Here is a 19,472-nt window from a genome sequence, read left to right as displayed (position 1 = left end):
TAGCCCCACCCCCCGCCCCGCCTCTTTCTTCTTCTCGTAAGTATTAGAAACAAAATGCAAACCTACTTCATCAGAAGCAGAACGAAGACACTGGACAGCAGCCTGTTTTTTCATTTCTTCTAGAGTTAGATCTGAGCACTTTTTCTTACTCTTTCCCCATTTCTTATAAGCTCCTTTTTCCCAGCCCAGGAAGATGTCATTCTCCTAAAATGAGATTAGACAGAGTTCAATGAACAAGATGAAATAACAAGTTTCATACTCTATTATTTCCCACACGCTCACACACACATTCCCTACCAGGTATGTTCATCACAGAATGGCACCCGCTAGTAAGAGACCACAGAACACTGTCAATCAGAGCACTTGACGAGAATCCATTCATTTGGCATCTATTATTGAGATTATCGTTACATTATTTATGACCTTGATGAACCTGACCCACTGACAAAGTAAATGCTAACGAACTCAGACATTTTTAAGTAAATGCAAGTATTGTATATCCAAATTTCAGTATAAATTCCAAATCATTCACAATTAAATGTCTTCTCTTCTGTGCTTCCCACTCTTTTGACAGTGTTCATATAACTACCAGATTTTAACAGTTAACAGTTAAACGGTTCAGTCCCTATTTCTTCACCTTATCGTCTAAAAAGCAACACACACAAAATATTTTATGCTGGCATTTTAATTTTATGTTTCCCCTTGGTTACATATGCCCGTTATAAAAATTTGAAGAGGAAGGAGGCAAAATTATCCGTGAGCCTACCATTCAGTGAAAACTAGAATAATCTGGACTGCTTCATTTGGTCTTTTCTGTATGCTTTAAAAAGCAGAGATTTGAACTCACACTATTTGTAGAATATTGTAATTGTACTTAACTTACTGATCTGTAAACCTTACCCCATGTTACCACAAATTCTTTGGCTATATAATATTCCAAGATGTAAGTTTATAGCTCTTTCCCTCAACTGGGACTTTAAGTAGTATCTTGAATTGCTTTGCTACTTTGTTTTGCCTTTTAAAAGGGTTTCCATTTAACAAATTATGATTAAAACCAGTGGACAATAAGGAAAAAAGATCAGAATGACAGACAAAGGCAACATTTTAAAAATTGCTTAGAAGACATGGCCTACAGTGGGTCGTCAGGAAACAGATATGAATATATGAATAAGATGAAAAAAGAAGGAAAAGCATAATAATAATGAACTCAAAAGATTTTAAAAGATGTAGGGCGCCTGGGTGGCTCAGTCGGTTAAGTGCCACCTTCAGCTCAGGTCATGATCTCATGGTTGATGAGTTTGAGCCCAGCATTGGGCTCTGTGCTGACAGCTCAGAGCCTGGAGCCTGCTTCGGATTCTGTGTCTTTCTCTCTCTCTGTCTCTCTGTCTCTCTGTCTCTCTCTCTCTGTGTGCCTCCCCTGCTCACACTGTTTCTCTCAAAAATAAATAAAAACATTTTAAAACATTAAAAAAATAAATAAATAAAAGATCAAATTACACGCCATCAAACCCAATTTTTACTTTGATCCAATGCACAGAAATCACTTTTATTTCTTATCTGTGCCACCAGATAAGAGCGGGAGAACAATCCCTCCATCTACACCCATCATAATTAGCACACTTCTACTTAATTTCTTGGGCATGTCTGCAGATCTCATGAACCTGCAAACCAGATTTTTCTGGCCGAGTGGTGTCAATTCCAATTTTCCAAAGGAAAATGTGTTTGATGGCCAAGTAAGTATATCAGTATATTTCCATTATCTAATGTGTTTGGCTGGACTACACCTGAAACCGGACATTCCTTATCAGTGATATCTTCCAGAGACAGGGCTTGTCCTCTGACAGGGAGAGTGGACAGAACCATAACAATGCAGACTCGAAGCTTCCAAAGGCAGAGAGAAATGTCATTTTCTCTACTGTTCATAGTATTTAGAGCAAAGAGGGCAGAAACGTTATTTAATTATGGAAAAAGGGACTCCTTGTTGTTTGAGCTGCTGAGATTGGCTCTTTCTCCTTCTTGAGCAATACGAACATCTCTCTACCCGGCAGAGGTAACACCTTCAAAGATCTCAATCAAGTTTTATTAGGCAGACAGAAGGCACTTTCAAACTTCACATGGACAGGTGCTCTTTCTGAAGGGCAGTCTGACAACACGTGTCCAACTTTTCAAACATGGGCATGCACTTTCAGTCTAATAATTCTACTTCTGAGAATTTATCCTAACCAAATAACCGCCCTCGTGTGCACGGATTTAGCTACTGCAATGCTGATCGGACAGCGGTCAATCAAGGCAAACCAGCAGAAACAACTGAAATGCCAAATAAGGACTTGGTTTAAATAAGTTACGATTCATCCAGGTGATGAGATATTATAGCCATTACGGAAATTACGAAGCATATTTATTGACACACAAAGCCATTCACAGTGTACGTAAGACAAACAGTTTACACAAAAGGACGATCTCATTTTTTTATTAACGCATTTGCACATACGCACACACTAATGTGCATTAAAATGTCTCAGAAATGAACTAAGAGGTCACTAAGGAGCTTATCTTTTGGTGAGTAGGAGGAGGACACTCATTTTATTTTCTGATTTTTCTTGTAATTAGGCCATACTCCCTTAATAGTCAAAGCTATATTGGGGGCGGTGGGGGGGGGGGCACCGCGCCTGGGTGGCTCAGTTGGTTAAGCGTCTGACTTGGGCTCAGGTCGTGATCTCACAGTTTGTGGGTTTGAGCCACACGTCAGGCCCTGTGCTGACAGCTCAGAGCCTGGAGCCTGCTTCGGATTCTGTGTCTCCCTCTCTCTGCCCCTCCCCCTGCCTCTCTCTCTCTCAAAAACAAATAAACATTTAAAAAAAAATTTTGGGGGGGGCCTGGGTGGCGCAGTCGGTTGAGTGTCCGACCTCATCTGGGGTCATGATCTCGTGGCTCGTGAGTTCAAGCCCCCCGTCGGGCTCTGTGCTGACAGCTGGGAGCCTGGAGCCTGCTTCGGATTCTGTGTCTCCCTCTGTCTCTGTCCCTCCCCTGCTCATGCTGTACCTCCTTCTCTCTCAAAAATAAATAAACATTAAACTTTTTTTTAAATTTTTTTCTTAAAGCTGTATATTTTTTTTCATAGAAAACGTATTAGGTCAAGAATATGGAGAAATGAGAAGAGCTCCTGCAGCTCTTCACTTACAACGGGAATCTGGCGTCGGCTTCATGTTTCCTGTTTGGCATCCCGAGGTTTATACACGAATGTGGATTCACCCATTCATCCAGTAACGACTGAAGTGTCTTCTTTAGGCACTAGGGATCACAAGAACGAACGCGGCAGAGTCCCTGCTTGCCAGACGTGCACAGTCTGGTGCGAAATACAGACACAGAAGCAAATGACTGGGGTACGGCTGTTGCTATTAGAAATGGTACAAGAAGCACTTGGGAAGCTCACTTGGCTGCTAAGCAGAGGCTTCCCACGGAAGGAAAGGTGGCTGAAGTGGAGCCTTGCGAGAGCGAAGAGAAGTCTGGACTAGAGAAGTCTGGACTAGAGAAGGGGAGATACCAGGCAGAGGAAACAAGGTGCTAGAGCAAGGGACCAAGGAACAGCAAACGTTTTCTGTAGAGCGCCAGACAATATTTTCAACTTGGCAGGCCAAGAGGATCACCAAGGATACAATTATAGGTACTTTTACAAAAAGCAGAGAAAGTCTCACAACAATGTTTTTATTGATGGAATTCAAACTATAATTCAGTACGATTTTCTGTTCTCAGCCCTACTAATGAGAAGGACAAAACTCTTGGGGAGGAGAGGAGATAAAACATTTGCTTCTCTGGGGTACATAGTTAATGTTCCCTACCATCAAAATCAAATACAAATGTTCATCTGTTAATGCTAATTTTTTACAATAACAGTTGTATTCACATACCACAAAATTTACTCTTCTAAAGTGTGCAATTCAGTGGTTTTCAATATAATTCAGTGGTGATTAGGCAACCCTCACCACTATCTTTTTTGGGTTTTTGGTTTTTTTAAGCAGGATCCACACCCAACATGGAGCCCAACTCGGGGCCTGAACTCATGACCCTGAGATTAAGACCTGATCTGAAATCAAGAGTCAGGCGCTTAACCGACAGAGCCACCCAAGCACCCTTCCCCTATCTCATTTTAAAACCTACTCATCTGGGAATGCAAGCTGGTGCAGCCACTCTGGAAAACAGTATGGAGGTTCCTCAAAAAAAACTAAAAATAGAACTACCCGACGACCCACCAATTGCACCACTAGGCATTTATCCAAGGGATACAGGTGTGCTGTTTCAAAGGGACACATGCACCCCAATGTTTACAGCAGCACTATCGACAGTAGCCTAACTACGGAACGAGCCCAAATGTCCGTCAATGGATGAATGGATAAAGAAGATGTGGTATGTATGTATGTATGTATGTATGTATGTATGTATGTATGTATGTGTGTACACACACACACACACACACACACACACACCAGAGTGTTACTCGGCAATCAAAAAGAATGAAATCTTGCCATTTGCAACTACGTGCATGGAACTGGAGGTATTATGCTAAGTGAAATCAGAGAAAGACAAAAATCCTATGACTTCACTCATAAGGACTTTAAGAGACAAAACAGATGAACATAAGGGAAGGGAAACAAAAATAACAAAAACAGGGAGGGGGACAAAGCGTAAGAGACTCATAAATATGGAGAACTGAGAATTGCTGGAGGGGGTGTGGGAGAGGGGATGGGCTAAATGGGTAAGGGGCACTAAGGAATCTACTCCTGAAATCATTGTTGCACTATATGCTAACTAATTTGGATGTAAATTAAAAAAATAAAACACTAAATAAAAAAAACAAAAAAACCCCTACTCATCGCCTCCAATGAAACCCTGTACTATTAGCAGGCTAACTACTGACCCATTGTCTCTGCAGATTGGCCGACTCTGGACATTTCATACAAACGGGAAGGATACGATGCATCTCCTTCTGTGTCTGGCTGCTTTCAGTACAATGTTCTGAGGGCTCATCCACGCTGTGACGCGTGTCAGCACCCCACCCCTTTTAGGGCTGAATGTTATTCCACTGCAATCACACACCATATTCTATTAATTTGTTGATGGGCATTCGGATTGCTTTACCTTTTGGCTATTACGAACACTCATATACAAGTTTTTGTATGGGCGTATGTTTTCTCTTCTTCTGATTACACACCTAGGAGTGGAGTTGCTGGGTCACAGGCATCTCTGTGTTCCACCTTCTGAAGAACTGACAATTTTCAAAGCAGGTTTATATCCCCTGCTTTTCAGGGTCCCACTTCCTCCACATCCCCACCAACGCTCGTCACCGTCTGGGTTTTATTTTGGTTACCCCAACGGGTGTGAAGTGGTGTCTCATCACGGTTTGCATTTCCCTAATGACTAGGGAGCATCCTTTCATGTGCTTACTGGTCACTTGTGCATATTCTCTGGACAAATGTCTATTCAAATACTGGCCCATTTTATAAGTATCTCTTCTGAACACACATTCCATTAGGTACAGGATTTGCAAACATTTTCTCCAATTCCAGGTTTGTTTTTTGTTTCACTTTCTTGATGATGTCCCTTGAGGCACAAAAGTTTTTCACTGTGAGACAGTCTAATCTATTGAGGTCTTCTTTGGCTGCTTGTTTTGGTGTCAGATCTTAGAAATCACTGCCTACTCCAAGTCATGAAGCCTTACTCCTACGTTTTCTTCCAAGAGCTTTACAGTTTTAGCTCCTTTCACTTGGGTCTAGAAACCGGCTGGAGTTCATATTTGCGTGAAGCAGGAGTCCGACCTCCTTCTCCCACACATGGCTGCTCTGTTGTCTCGGCACCTCTCGCTGAAAAGACTATCCTTCCCGCACAGCACGGTGCTGTTCAAACACACGGAACACAGCAAATGCTGTTTCGTTTCATACAGCTGCATGCGCGCTGCCTTGTAGGAAGTTCTGGGGTCAGAAGCGCGAGTCCTCCCAACTCTGTTCTCCTCTTCCAAGATTTTTTGGGCTATTCTGAGCCCACATGTCTATATGGACTTTAGGATCAGCTTGCCAATTTCTGCAGCACAGGCAGCTGGGACTGGGACAGGGCTGCCCTGAGGGTGCACATCAGCGCGCGGGGCTCCGCGGTCTTACGAACGTGGGCTCTGCTGGTCGTGAACACGGGAGGTCTCGCCACTTACAAGGGTCTCCTTTCATTTCTCTCAATGACGTTTTCAGCTGACAAGACTTACTCCTAAGCACTTTGCCCTTTCTGATGCTACTGTAGATGGAATTTTCTTCACTCCATTCCTTAGGATTTCCTATACACAAGATCGTTTCATGCATGAAACATACGGGTTTCGTTCTTCCTTTCCAATCTGGATGTCTTTTCTTTTCTTACCTAACTGCCCCGTTAATGCTGATCTAGAGGAAGACTTAACGTACTTCATCTTTGAAAAGGTCTTTTCACACAGATACTGCCAAATGCTGGCATTAACCCACAGGCGTGAGTTTAACACGTTAATTGCCCAGAAAGCATTTATAAAACTGTTAGATTCTCCTCTTGTGTGCCTTTCAGCACATCATTACAGTGCAGATGAGTCTCGTCCACGTGAAAGGCAGGTAGAAGCCTCGCGACTGAACAATCACACAGACTGTAAGATACAGACGTTTCCTTTGCCCGGTGTCAAGCGGGAAACCGCGGCTGGATCTGCAGTGTGACCTTGGACAACACTCTGAGGCAAAGCCGGCCGGAATGGGGAGTCTGCGGGCTTTTACTTCCGACAGAATGAAAACGTACAAAGCAGCTTGCCATTATTTGTGACCCGAACAGTGGTGTTATTAGTTAGCTGTTAGAATGGCCTCACCGCATTATAAATTTTGCAGATAAACGCTGTTTCGCCTTATAATTTTAGGTTGACTTCATTAAGAAACATCAAGTCTGTAGCAAAAGGTACACAGCAGCATAGTGGGTACACTTTTCTTTTTTTCTTATTTTTTAACGTTTATTTTTAAGAGAGACAGAGTGTTGAGTGGGGGAGGGGCAGAGAGAGGGGGAGACACAGAATCCGAAGCAGGCTCCAGGCTCCCAGCTGTCAGCACGGAGACCGACGCGGGGCTCGAACCCACGAACCGTGAGATCATGACCTGAGCCCATGTCGGACACTCAAACGACTGAGCCACCCAGGTGCCCCATAGGTACAGTTTTCTGCATTCTCTTTTTTCCACTTATATTTGAGAGCTCCCTTACTCCATTTTTTCCCTGGCTTCATGTACTGTGTGAATGTATTGTTCAAACAATAGCACTGAATAATCAGCTTTTAAAAGAACACGGTATAAAAAAACAGGTCAAGACATTTCTATCTTGTTTACGGTTATGTTTTTAGTCTCCTATGCTACACTCATTGCAAGTCCACTTAGAGGCAAACGTACAGTATTGGACATGTGCCAAATATTTACTCAATAAACTCAGTAAAATCAAGCACGATTTTTCAAAGCCATAGTCTTAAAGACAGCACACAATCACCGAGTACCAGAAGAAGAGACGGCCGAAGAACTTTCTCAGCATGAAAACCTATTACCGAGTACTTTTCCAGACACTACTGTGAGGTGACATAAGGCCAGAGTTTTGATTGACTTCCTCTTGCTGCCTTCTGTCAAAAAGGAAACTGGGAGCGGGAGGAAGGAAAGGAACACACGCCACCCTGAAGTACAGCTGGGACAGTGACGTCTGCCGGGAGCTGCGAGCATCCACCCCTGCCACCCACACCTTCCGGCTAGCAGCGCCCTGAAAAACCCAAAGCACCAAGTGTTTGAATGAGACTGGTGCCACCCCCACCTTCAGGCCCCAATTGGCTTAATACAAATCAGCGTCGTTTCATCCCTTCGGTCACAAAGATTGGCTCAGACACAGGCATGGGACCAATCAGAAATGGGCACCTGAAAGTGAGCAGAAAACAAAGGGGGGGGGGGCGGGGAATGCATCCTCCGGATGCCAGAAGCACGCTCCCGGCGACTGGCCCCCCACCTCCCTGGAAGCTGGCTGCAAAACCCAGCTGACAGAGGGGGGCAGAAGACAGGCAGGGCGGGAGTCCCAGGGACACTGTCACAGCTCTGAATCGAACAGGCTGGGGCCACCCCTATGAGTTACAGGAGACCTTTTTCCCCCGGAAGCCAGTTTAGGTTAAAATTTTGGTTGCCTGCCAAGGAAAGATACAGCTAGAATGTGAGGAAGGGCCTTAGTAACAAATCCACCTCTCACTGCTCAAAAGAGCGGCGACATCATTTCAGGTTAACGACATCTCTTTTTATAACTGGGTCCTCCACCAACAGTGACCACTCCTCGCTGGCCTCCCTGCCCTCAGGTGCCCAAGCAGCTTACCCAGCAGCTCACAGGCCACCCTGCGATGCTGGCTGTCGAGAGCCAAGGGTCTTTCTGTCTTGGGGACTGAAGCACAGCCCCCAACGCGGCACATCGGGTTCGTCAGGGTCCGTCTGCTCACCCTGCCCGTCTCATCGCCCGCTCGCACCCCTGCCCTGCTCTTCTCTGGCCTCATGACATCAGGCCCTTCCTGTTTCTGTGACCTCGCATGCACTCTCCCTTCCTTCTCCCTCCACCTGCCCAAATGGTCTCTCCTCCGCCATTCCCCCTGCCCCCACCCCCGCACGCGGTGTCCCAAGCTCTGCACAGCCAGAGTGTCTCACAGATCCCGCACCTGCCCGGACCATCCCTAGTCAGCTCTGTATGCCTGGTGCCTGCCACAGCGTCTGGCATGTCACGGGCACCCACCAAAAGCAGAAATGCACGTTGTGAAAATGCAATTACTTATATTCAAAACCATTTCTCTATTCCATGAAAAGATTTTACCCCCCAAAAATACATTTTATTACGATATCTTAGGAAGCCTGTAGTCCCACTCTGACTTTATTTTCGTATTCCCTATGTGTAAGGTGTATTTAATCGATGTGTATGGAGTAAATGTATGCTGCAATACAGCCTATGCGGTGAGACACCCGAGGAAGCCGGGGCGGGTCAGCTGCAGCAGTACTGTTAAGGAGGACAGCACTCTCATAGGGAACACTGGGATGCGAGCTCTCCCCCAGGCAGAGAAATGCTAACCTACTGCCGGCAGGCTGCGAGAGCACGTCACTAGTGGCCCCAAGAATAAAGAAGTCATCAGCCCTACTCAGTAGTCAGTACTGGGATTATTCTTTCTTAACCTCTGGAAAATAGAGATAATGCAATAATACAGCTACACTTCTAGAATGACGGGCTCTGAGCTAGAAAATACACCTCAGTTAGGAGATTTAAAAGGAGCTGCAACAAAGCTACAGTAACCAAAGCAGCATGGTGCTGGCATAAAGACAAAGACGAGACCAAAGGAACAGAACAGAGAAACCAGAAATAGACGCTCGCAAAAATGAGCAAGTGATTTTCAACAAGGGTCCCATGACTATTCGATGGGGAAAGGACGATCTTTTCAACAAATGGTGCTGGGAAAACTGGGCTTCCACTTACAAAAGAATGGCAGTGGACCCCTACCTCACACCATACACAAAAGTTAACTAGAAATGGATCAAAGGCCTAAACATAAGAGTTAAATCTGTAAAACTCTTAGAAGAAACGTAGGGAAAGCATCACAACATTAGTTTTGGCAGTGATCTCTCGGACAGGACACCAAAGGCATAGGTAACAAAAGAAAAAATAAATAGGACTTCATAAAAATTTTTAAATCAAAAGACACTGTCAACAGAGTGAAAAGGCAACCCACGGGATGGGAGAAAAGATTTGCAAACTGTGTACCCGATAGGGGGTTAACACTAAGACATATGGAGAACTCCTAACATTCAACAACAGCAAGAAACAACCCGATTCAAACACGGGCAAAGGACTTGGACAGACAGTTCTCCACAGCAGATACCCAGATGGCCAATAAGCACATGAAAAGATGTGCAACATCACTAAACATTAGGGAAAACGGGAATCAAAACCCCAATGAGATACCACCTCACACCCATCAGGATGGCTACTATAAAAATAAGTGATAAAAGTAAATAACAAAAGTGTTAGTGATTTTGCGGAGAAATTGGACCCGTGCAGTGTTGGAGGAACGTAAAATGGTACAGCTGCTGGGAGTTCCTCAAAACATTTAAAACAGAATTAACAGAACTACCGTATTACCCAGCAATTCCACTTCTTGGTTATACACCTCCCCCCCAAAATTGAGAGCAGTGTCTCAAAGAGATACTGTTTCATGCTCACAGCAGTGGTATTCACAATAGCTAAAACATGGAAGAAACTCAAGTGTCCGCTGAGGGATGGAAAAGCAAAATGTGGCATTTTCATACAATGGAATATTACTCGGCCTTAAAAAAGGAGGAAATTCTGGGGCACCTGGGTGGCTCAGTCATTTGAGTGTCTGACTTCGGCTCAGGTCATGATCTCATGGTTCATGGGTTCCAGCCCCGCGTCAGGCTCTGGGCTGACAGCTCAGAGCCTGGAGCTTGCTTCAGATTCTGTGTCTCCCTCTCTCTGCCCCTCCCCTGTTCACACTCCCTTTCTCAAAAATAAATGAGCATTAAAAAAATTTTTTTTAAAAGGAGGAAATTCTGACACATCCTATACCAGGAATGAGGGCTTTCAGTACCTAAACAGACAGACAAAACTGTGGTTTACCCAGATGATGGAATACCATTCAACATTAGAAAGAAATGAGCCATCGGACTACAAAAGGACCTAGGGGAGCTCAAATGCTCATCACTAAGTGAAAGAAGCCAATCTGAAAAGTCCACACATTGTGCGATTCCAACCAGATGACATTCTGGAAAAGGCAAAACTACGGAGGCCACGAGGAGACCCATGGATGTCGGGGCCTGGGGGAGAGGGGGATGAGCAGGTGGAGCACAGAGGACGTCTGGGGTAGTGAAAGTCCCCTGTAGGACACTGTGGTGACGGATACAGGTCAGTCCCCATGTACCTGTCCAAACCCAGGCAGTGTCCAACACAGACAGCGAATCCTAACACAAGCTATGGAATTCGGGTGATTACACAATGCAGGCTCAGTACCGAACGTACCTCTCGGGTGGGAGAGGGGGACAGTGGGGTAGCTCTGCACGTGTGAGATGGGCACGTACAGGAAACATCTGTGCCTTCCTCTCAATTTTACTGTGAACCTACAACTGCTCTAAAGAAGTCTTTTAAAAAAAAAAAAAAAGTGGGGCACCTGGCGGCTCAGTCAGTGAAGCGTCTGACTCTTGATGTCGGCTCAGGTCACGATCTCACAGTTCGTGAGATCCAGCCCCACACCGGGCTCTGGGCTGACAGCGTGGAGCCTGCTTGGGATTCTCTCTCTGCTCCTCCCCCACTCACACTCTCCCTCTCTCTCTCCCCACCCCCTCAAATAAAAAAACATTAAAAAAAAAAAGGGTCTGGCAGCAGACCAGTTACTATTTAATAATAGTCTATATTATAGACTATTTAATAAGGTCTCCTGCCCAGACTAACCAGAAAAGCCAGGTAAAATATGCAACCAAGCCAGCATACAAACCTGTGCTGAAGCATATGGACCTGTTGAAGCATCCAGGCCTTGACAAGACCGGGGGGGGGGGGGGGGGGGGGGGGGGATCAGCTGTGCCAGGCAAGGGCAGCCTACGGCAAGCACGGGAGCACTGACATCTGAGCCTGCTTTCTCCTTCGGGAAATGTGCCCCTTCTAGGCCCAGGGCAAGACGTGGAGGAAGAAGATGGCCCTGTGAGAGACAGAGATACCAGGAGAGCCAGGGGTGGCCTCTCAGGGCAGGACAGAGAGGCAAAGTGCCAGGAGGAAGGGGTGGGAAACAGGCCACACTACTGGGTTCTCCTCTGGACACGCGAAGCAGGTTGAGGCTGGGCAGGGCACACGGGGACTTGTGTTGATGGTAATGTTCTATTTATCTACCTGAGTGTCATTACATAGATATGATCTTCGTGAAAATTCGCCCATCACTACCCTGGTCGGGATGTACTTTATGCCCCAAGGAAAAAAAAAAAAAAAGCTTAAGGAAAAACCCTCTTGTATTTTTGTGCAGAATCGATGGGTGCCCCCTATCTGGAACCTAAAAAGACCTAACATTGTAAGAACACCTAAAGCAACCAGACAGACTGAGGGATGAGCACGAAAGGACAATCTTGGAGGAGGTGGACAAAGATAAAACTCCTCAAAGAAAGAAACAAAGAGAACAAATCACGAAGAGTGGATAACACAGCAAGCGGTTTGTTTCAAACACAAATCTCAGAGTGTGTTTCCCCAAACTTGAGCAGCATTTTAGAAGGACGTGCTACTGGGGCGCCTGGGGGGGCTCGGTCGGGTGAACATCCGACTCTTGATTTCAGCACACGTCATGATCTCACGGTCCGTGAGATCGGGCCCCACATCAGGTTCTGCGCTGCTGGAGTGAGGCCTACTTGGGATCCTCTCTCCCTCTCTCTCTCCTCCTCCCCTGCTTGTCGCTCTCTCATTCTCTCGCTCTCAAAATAAATAAATCAACTTAAAAAAAAAAAAAATAGACGAAAGTGTACTCTGCACGCAGGTACTCTGAGAGGGCTTCTTTTTGGCGGCTCAGCCGCCTAATCACTCCAGACTTCCTCCGGGGCAGCTCCTCTCCAATTCTTAGTCCCTACGCTTCCAGGTGCTTGTAGCCCAGCCAGCAAAGCCCCTCATCCTAGGAGCTGGGGTCGAGGATGGGGCCATGACCAAGTTGGCCTACCGGGACGAAACCCTGCTCTTCCTGCTGGACTCTTGCAAATGAGGGTGGGAGGGGCGCCCGGGGGGCTCGGTCAGTTGAGCGTCCGACTTCGGCTCAGGTCATGATCTCACTTTGTGGGTTCGAGCCCCGTGTCAGGCCCTGTGCTGACGGCTCGGGGCCTGGAGCCTGCTTCGGATTCTGTGTCTCCCTCTCTCTGACCCTCCCCAACTTGTGCTCTGTCTCTGTCTCTCAAAAATAAAGGTAAACAAAACTTTTTAAATGAAGGTGGATCTGGGCTTGCAGCAGGGAGGGGACGATGAAGCTTGAAAAGCAAAGCAATAGAGAAGGCAAGCTTCACGGTGGGGCACTGATTCCACAGAAAGCCCTGTGTCCAGCTGCCACTGAGGCCAGCCCCAGCCTCTGGACATTAACAAAGGATCCCAAGTTGACTAGCTGTGTGACCCTGGGCAAGTAACTTAGCCACTGTCTCTAAGCACCTCCACCCCTGGGGCCAGGAGCACTGGGCCTGAGTGCTCTGACGCATGGCCATACGCAGGGTATGTGTGCTCGTTGTGAGCACTGCTGCCTTTGAAGCTAGACCAAGCTGGGCTTTCTGTCATCATCACGGGCTGCTGATAAAGCTTTCACAATACTGAGAACATTAAAGTATAAACACCAAAAAAAACGCTGTGATAAATTCTCAGAAGATGGTTTTCATTTAATGATGAAGGAAGATTAAGAATGTGGGGTTCTACGAATGACACAGTGAAAAGCTGTCCTATCTTCCTCAGACGACTCTTCCTACTCACGACAGATTACAGGGAACCTGGCGTTGACCATCAGCCCAGCACAAGCCCGAGGCAGGAAAAGTAAACTCCCACCTTTAAATTATGGCTTTACTACAGCTTCCCTTTGAGCCAATCGTAAGACTGTAAAATATTTTTTAATAATTTAACTCCAGTCTATTTTAAGAGTTAGAGACGTGATGCCCCAAGCTTCCCCGCACTCGCTTTCACCCTAGAGGGACTCCACTCAAACTTCAACTGTGAACTAACAATGAACTTCCCCCCACTTCTACAAACCACAAGTGCACTAAAAGACAATAAATCCATTCCACATAGTTTCTAAAGCCTGCCTTTGCAATAGAGTGTTCTTACATTGTTCATTCAATAATTATTTGTTATGTATGGAAACAAAAACAGCAAAACTCTCTAATATAAAAGTAGGCACACGTTGGATCTGACAGACAGGAGTTTAAATCCCAACTCACTGCTGTGTGGCCTCAGGCAGATCACCTAACCTCTCTGAATGTGCACTGCTACACCAGTGGAGACAGAGAAAATACTACTTCCCTCCAAGGTGTGGGATGGAGGCCAAATAAGGCAGGCCTACATGAGAAGTGTCCGGCACTGCCCCTGGCACACTGTGGTGTTCTCTACGTGACCGGGCTACTGATTTGAGAAGGTAAAGGCATTACAGGAGAATGGCCACTACGAAATGTAGTGGGATAACGGAGTTAGAAAAATCACTACTTTGCAACCATCAAAGTAACAGGTGATTCAGGTGGAATCATCTACGGGTGAGAAAACTGCCAGTCTCTCCAAACGGGTCACCTGATGATGACACAGAAAAGAGCGTCCAGCTTCCCACGGGAGAAACCTGGCAGACGTCCCCAGAGCAAAGCCAGCACTGCCACGATGCAACAGACGGACATCGTGTGCATCTGCCACGACGCATGATGAAGAAGGAGACTCGGTGGCTTACGGGAGGTCACTGCCATAAACACGTAAGCTGTCTCTGCACAGAAGCAAACATCAGGCAAACCCAGAGTTAAAGGATGTTCTGCTAAGCAACTCTCCTGTTAGCTTCAAAAATGTGAATGTGGTGAGACACAAAGGAAAGCTATGAACTATTCCTGATTAGAGGAGTCAAGAGGTGCAACCGGGAACGTAGGCGCACAGTCTCAACCTGGATCCTGGGTGGGGGCAAGTTACGATGAAGGGCATCACTGGGCAGCTGATACAAGGGGAAAACCGGCAGGATATCATGATGTGCCCACGTTAACCTCCCTGAGTCTTCTAACTGTATCCACGTGGTGAGGAGAAAGCCCAATCTTAAGAAACACACGCTGATTTACTTAGGGTAAGAGAGTACCAAAGGAGGGGAGAGAAATAAAGCAAAAGCAGGAAAACATGATCAACGGGTGACTAAGAGTACACGAGAGTTCCCCGTCATGTTCTCATTATTCCCATGTTCAAAATTATTTCACAAGAAAGCAAACATTTTTCAAAAATGAGTGTCTGATTTCTGCCCTCCAGGACCTTCTAATCTACCGGGAAAGAGAATACATTCTAATAACCAGAACGAAGAGATCGCCAGTGAAAACATCACGTTTGGAAGCAGACGGCGCGGTCTCATCAGGAGCGAGAAGGACCCGCGGGCGGTGGCGGCCGGGCCCGAGCCCGGGTCAGGACAGTGGTGTACATTTCCATCTGGAGACAACACCGGTGAGCTCCGGATGGCGTGAGCGGGCATCTTCCAGAGTCTGGCGGCCACGACCAAAAGAAGAAAGACACGAAGAGCAAAGAGAAAGAAGAACGTGTAGAAACGAGGTGACTGTGGCGCCCCCAGGGCACCCGCGGGTCGGGAGGTGCTGCTCGCTGGTGCCGCGCGGGAACCGCCGGTGCCACCGCTGCATTACGATCCTGCTCAAATCACAGGCTGGCGCTGAACTGCTCGTCCTTCCGGCTCAATCAAGACCTCCGTCTGATCAGCCTCACTTCCCACCCAATCATCTTGTGCAGCTGAGACCAAAGTCAGGTGCAAAACCCTCCTGAGAACTCAAGAGCTCTTGGTGGGTGTGTTTTAACCAAGATTAGGAAAACTGAGGGATTAAACATGGCAGATAAGGCTAGAAGCTGCAGCAACGGCCTTAAAACTGGCCGTGTTCAAGTCAAGGTTAGAGGTACTCACGAACTGAGGGTAAGATGGGAGGAAACAAACACCCAAAGGTGGAGTCGTTTGGCCCCCCAAATGAGGAGCTGGGCCACCACACGTCTGACCCAGACATCAGGGACTACACCTGGCCAGGGAGCAGGGCTGTGAGCTGGCATCTGAATCACAGAAGGTGGGCAAGGCTCCCCCTCCCCCCACTCCCCTTTCTCCTACCAGGGAGACTGCCCTTGGCTCTGCACTTGGACTCCCTTTCGGGGGTACCGTGAGCACATGCCCCCCTTGAGTCATGAAAAGTAACATCAGGTCTACCCGATCTCCTAGGTCACCTGTTAAAAACAAGTATCATTTGCAACTTGACCTTCCCCATCAGCATGGCACTTGGCACTGGGCCGAGGGGAGGGGTATTTTAAAAGCCCCAATTTCCCTTGGATTCTCCTTGTAACTGCACACAGGTTCTGTTTTCACCAGCCCTCATCCTCCCGCTCCCTAAAGATGAAGCAGAACTCTGGAAGGTGGGTCCAACAGTTGGGCACAGATAGGTGCCCTGCCCCGGCCCCCCAAGCCCTACTAAGAAAGGAACCAGAGGAATCACAAACACATCTCCTCAGAGAGGTGTTCAACTATAAGCTTAATCCCTGTGCTACAGCACGCTGGACATAAATACTTCATGCTACTAAACTTACTAACATTGACAAATATTCTAGGTGGATACTGTTAGCACACAACCCTAAGAGTACATGATTTTTGAGTTAAGAGAAATATCGTCCTCATTTCCGGAAATAAAAATTCTTCCAGGGGCACCTGGGTGGCTCAGTCGGTTAAGCTGCTGACTCGATTTCACCTCACGACCTCACAGTTTGTGAGTTTGAGCCCCATGCTGGGCTCTGCACTAACAGTGTAGAGCCTACTTGGGATTCTCTCTCTCCCTTTCTCTCTGTTCCTCCCCCACTTGTGTTCTCTCTCTCTCAAAATAAACAAACTTAAAAAATAATAATAATAATTCTTCCATGTTTGTAGATTTAACATTTGCCTCTAAAAATATTTTAATTTTTTTTTAATGTTTTATTTATTTTTGAGACAGAGAGAGAGCATGAGCAGGGGAGGGGCAGAGAGAGAGGGAGACACAGAATCTGAAGCAGGCTCCAGGCTCCAAGCTCTCAGCACAGAGCCCGACGCGGGGCTCGAACTCACGGACTGTGAGATCATGACCTGAGCCAAAGTCAGACACTTAACCGACTGAGCCACCTAGGCGCGCCTCTAAAAATACATTCTTTACATTTACTGGAAAGAGGATGGAAAATAGAGCCTTAGTAAGGCAATTATACAAAATGACACATTTCCTGATTCTTAGGTTCTAAGTCAAACCCCTGAAAACGCCAACCTCATTCCCACCGGCCAGGGCAGCAAGCAACCTGGCAGCAGGGAAAACAGCTGTGTCCAGCTGGAAGACAACACGTCTGTAACAAGTGATGAGGGACCAATGTTAAAACACGCTTCTCCGTGGTCTGGAAGGCAAAGCCAGCTTCTTCCGTCAATGAAACTTTGCCCCTGCTTTCAGTGGTAGTGACGGTGGGTTTAAAAACCAGCAACAGAAACTGCCCACCAAACACTCCGGGTCACGTAAACGTGGTACATGGAGGTCACCCAGAGCCCGTGTGGTCCCCGGTGACGACCGTGTCGCCCTCTCGGTAGGCCTCACTCTCAGTACCTCCTCTGGGAGGGGGACCCTGAAGTCGGACTTACTCTTTGGAGAACCCGGATCTGCTTACTTTTCACTTGCAACTCAGCACTGAAGTCAAATGAACTGCGTGAGGGCCGACTTCCCGGGGGATCTACAACGACGTACCGCAAAGTCACGTGCTTCATGTCACACGCTTTGCTGAACAAGCAGTTTAACATGAAAATGAAACCTTAAGCTTCAGAACGTTAAGAAGTGTAACAGACACAACGATGAAAAGGTCTCGTCCCGACGTGTGACGTTCCTGATGGCGGACACCAGCACCCGGCGCAGTGCGGCTCACAGGCAGGGGGCCGTCAAGCCCTCACCGGGCCCTGGCGAGAGCCGGGGTGCCTGAGCCAGAGTGTGATCGACGGGGAGAAAGGCCAAGAGCGGAGAAAAGCGCTGTGCTAAACAGTGTGCTGTGACCCAGAGCATCGATGCCCCCTGGCGGGTTCAACGTCTGCGGACCGCGGCAGTCCGCCAGCCTGCTCCAGAGCGTAAAAGCGCCCCCTGAAGAGAAAACACAAACCCGCAGACACAACCACGCATGTTCACAAAACACGGAAGACACGGAAGTACCTGTTCCTGTAGGTCGTAGTCATAGCTGTCGTGCAGCAGGAGGCTGAGGACATACCGGGTATAAATCATGGCGTCGATGCCACATTTCTCCAGCTCCTGTCCCAGCCAGGTCTGCACTGGGCCCAGAGCATGGAGCAGAGACATCTCAGACACAGGTACGGGGCCTGGAGAAGAGGCTGAGGAGCTCTCAGATGGTAAACCGTCCACGACAACTGTGCACACAGGGCGCATGAATTTAGGTTGCTGACATCCTTAAAATGCGAGGCATTTTCTGCAGGTGACGTTCTGTTGGTATCTGGAGGGGATTTTCACTCCAGTAAAAAGGAGAGACGCCGGACATCTAGGATAAGCATCTATTTTCGCGGGCTGTCAGCCATCTAGACCAGAATTTCCCTCTTCAGACATGACCAATGAATCAGCATCCTGGGAGCAACACACACACAGATGTGGTTTACTTTACTTTCACATTGAGGCCAGATGGAAGTCTCCGGCAGAACCTACGAAACGAGAGGGAAAAGAAAGGCACGCGTTATATACAGATATAAACTAAGTTACTGACCTTTTGGAGCAAAAAATCCAAAAAAACTGTCTATTGAAATTTGGTGTCTTAGAACACTGATTTCTTTTTGCGGTAATCTTTGACATCTGAAGCCAAGTGACATTTCAAACCCTTAAAAGCTTAATATCATTCAAAAGAAAGGAAAACTCAGAACTTTATACTGTTGTGCTTACGCTCAATCCCAACGACACGTATCTTGCTATCTGAAGAGACCGGGCTAGTAAAACTTTGCTCATCTGTAACGCTGGAAGGCTGTGTGTGGTAACAAATCGCTAGTCCATTTTTAAGTGTACAGAAACAGGCAACTGAATTGTCATTTCGTTCAGACGCTGGTTAAAAATGAGTCCTTTTTATTGAAGGTTTCACAAAGGCAATCAATCGCTTTGTATGGCTAAAAGCTTTGCACAGCTGCTCACCACTTACTTATTTCGTAGAAGTTAAGGTAAACCGTGGACCTGGCTCAGAGCCGCGCCAGCTTGTACCGTTATATTTGGTGCAGCTTCCACACCTTGGCTGATGGTTTGCTTACTTGTGCGACAGACGCCATGCTCTTAACAGTCTTTTCCCCTAAGTTAACCTACTTTGCATATGTCAAACTAATCGAACAGGGGCCTTATCAAATCATAACATTCCTATGTTAGAGCTCTGATGAACTTACTTCACCAGAAAATAAAAACCAACACAACGGCAGGTAAATCTCCATGGCTCAGCGTTTGCATGAATTTTAGCAGACAATAAGAGGGTTACCAAAAGTGACTTTTAAAAAAGTATTTCTGAGGTTAAGTAAAAGCATCAAGTCAAAAAGACTTCCCCAAAGATTTAAGTCTCTGTTTCTTGCATTTCATGAAAAACTACACAGCGAGTTTTACAATCATTAAATATAAAGAGGGGCGTCTGAGTGGCTCGGTCGGTTAAGCGTCCAACTTCAGCTCAGGTCA

At 46.7% G+C, this 19,472-nt stretch overlaps 1 protein-coding gene across 15 annotated transcripts in view; it reads right to left on the bottom strand.

Moving 5' to 3' along the window:
- KIAA0232 (uncharacterized protein KIAA0232 homolog) overlaps window positions 1–19,472 on the bottom strand; it is a 98,411-nt gene that overhangs the window by 45,477 nt on the left and 33,462 nt on the right. For 13 of the 15 annotated variants that reach the window (XM_045056636.1, XM_045056629.1, XM_045056638.1 and 10 more), the window contains exons 2-3: window positions 17,976–18,472; window positions 67–204 (exon numbers count right to left, since the gene is read on the bottom strand). In XM_045056636.1, coding sequence (XP_044912571.1) covers window positions 67–204; window positions 17,976–18,206 — 369 coding nt within the window. In that variant the 5' untranslated portion in view covers window positions 18,207–18,472. The other 2 variants (XM_045056634.1, XM_045056635.1) reach the window with 2 other exon arrangements.

The sequence above is a fragment of the Felis catus genome, chromosome B1, assembly GCF_018350175.1.
Source record: "Felis catus isolate Fca126 chromosome B1, F.catus_Fca126_mat1.0, whole genome shotgun sequence".
Classification (NCBI taxonomy): Eukaryota; Metazoa; Chordata; class Mammalia; order Carnivora; family Felidae; genus Felis; species Felis catus.
This window is presented reverse-complemented; position numbering and strand designations above follow the sequence as displayed.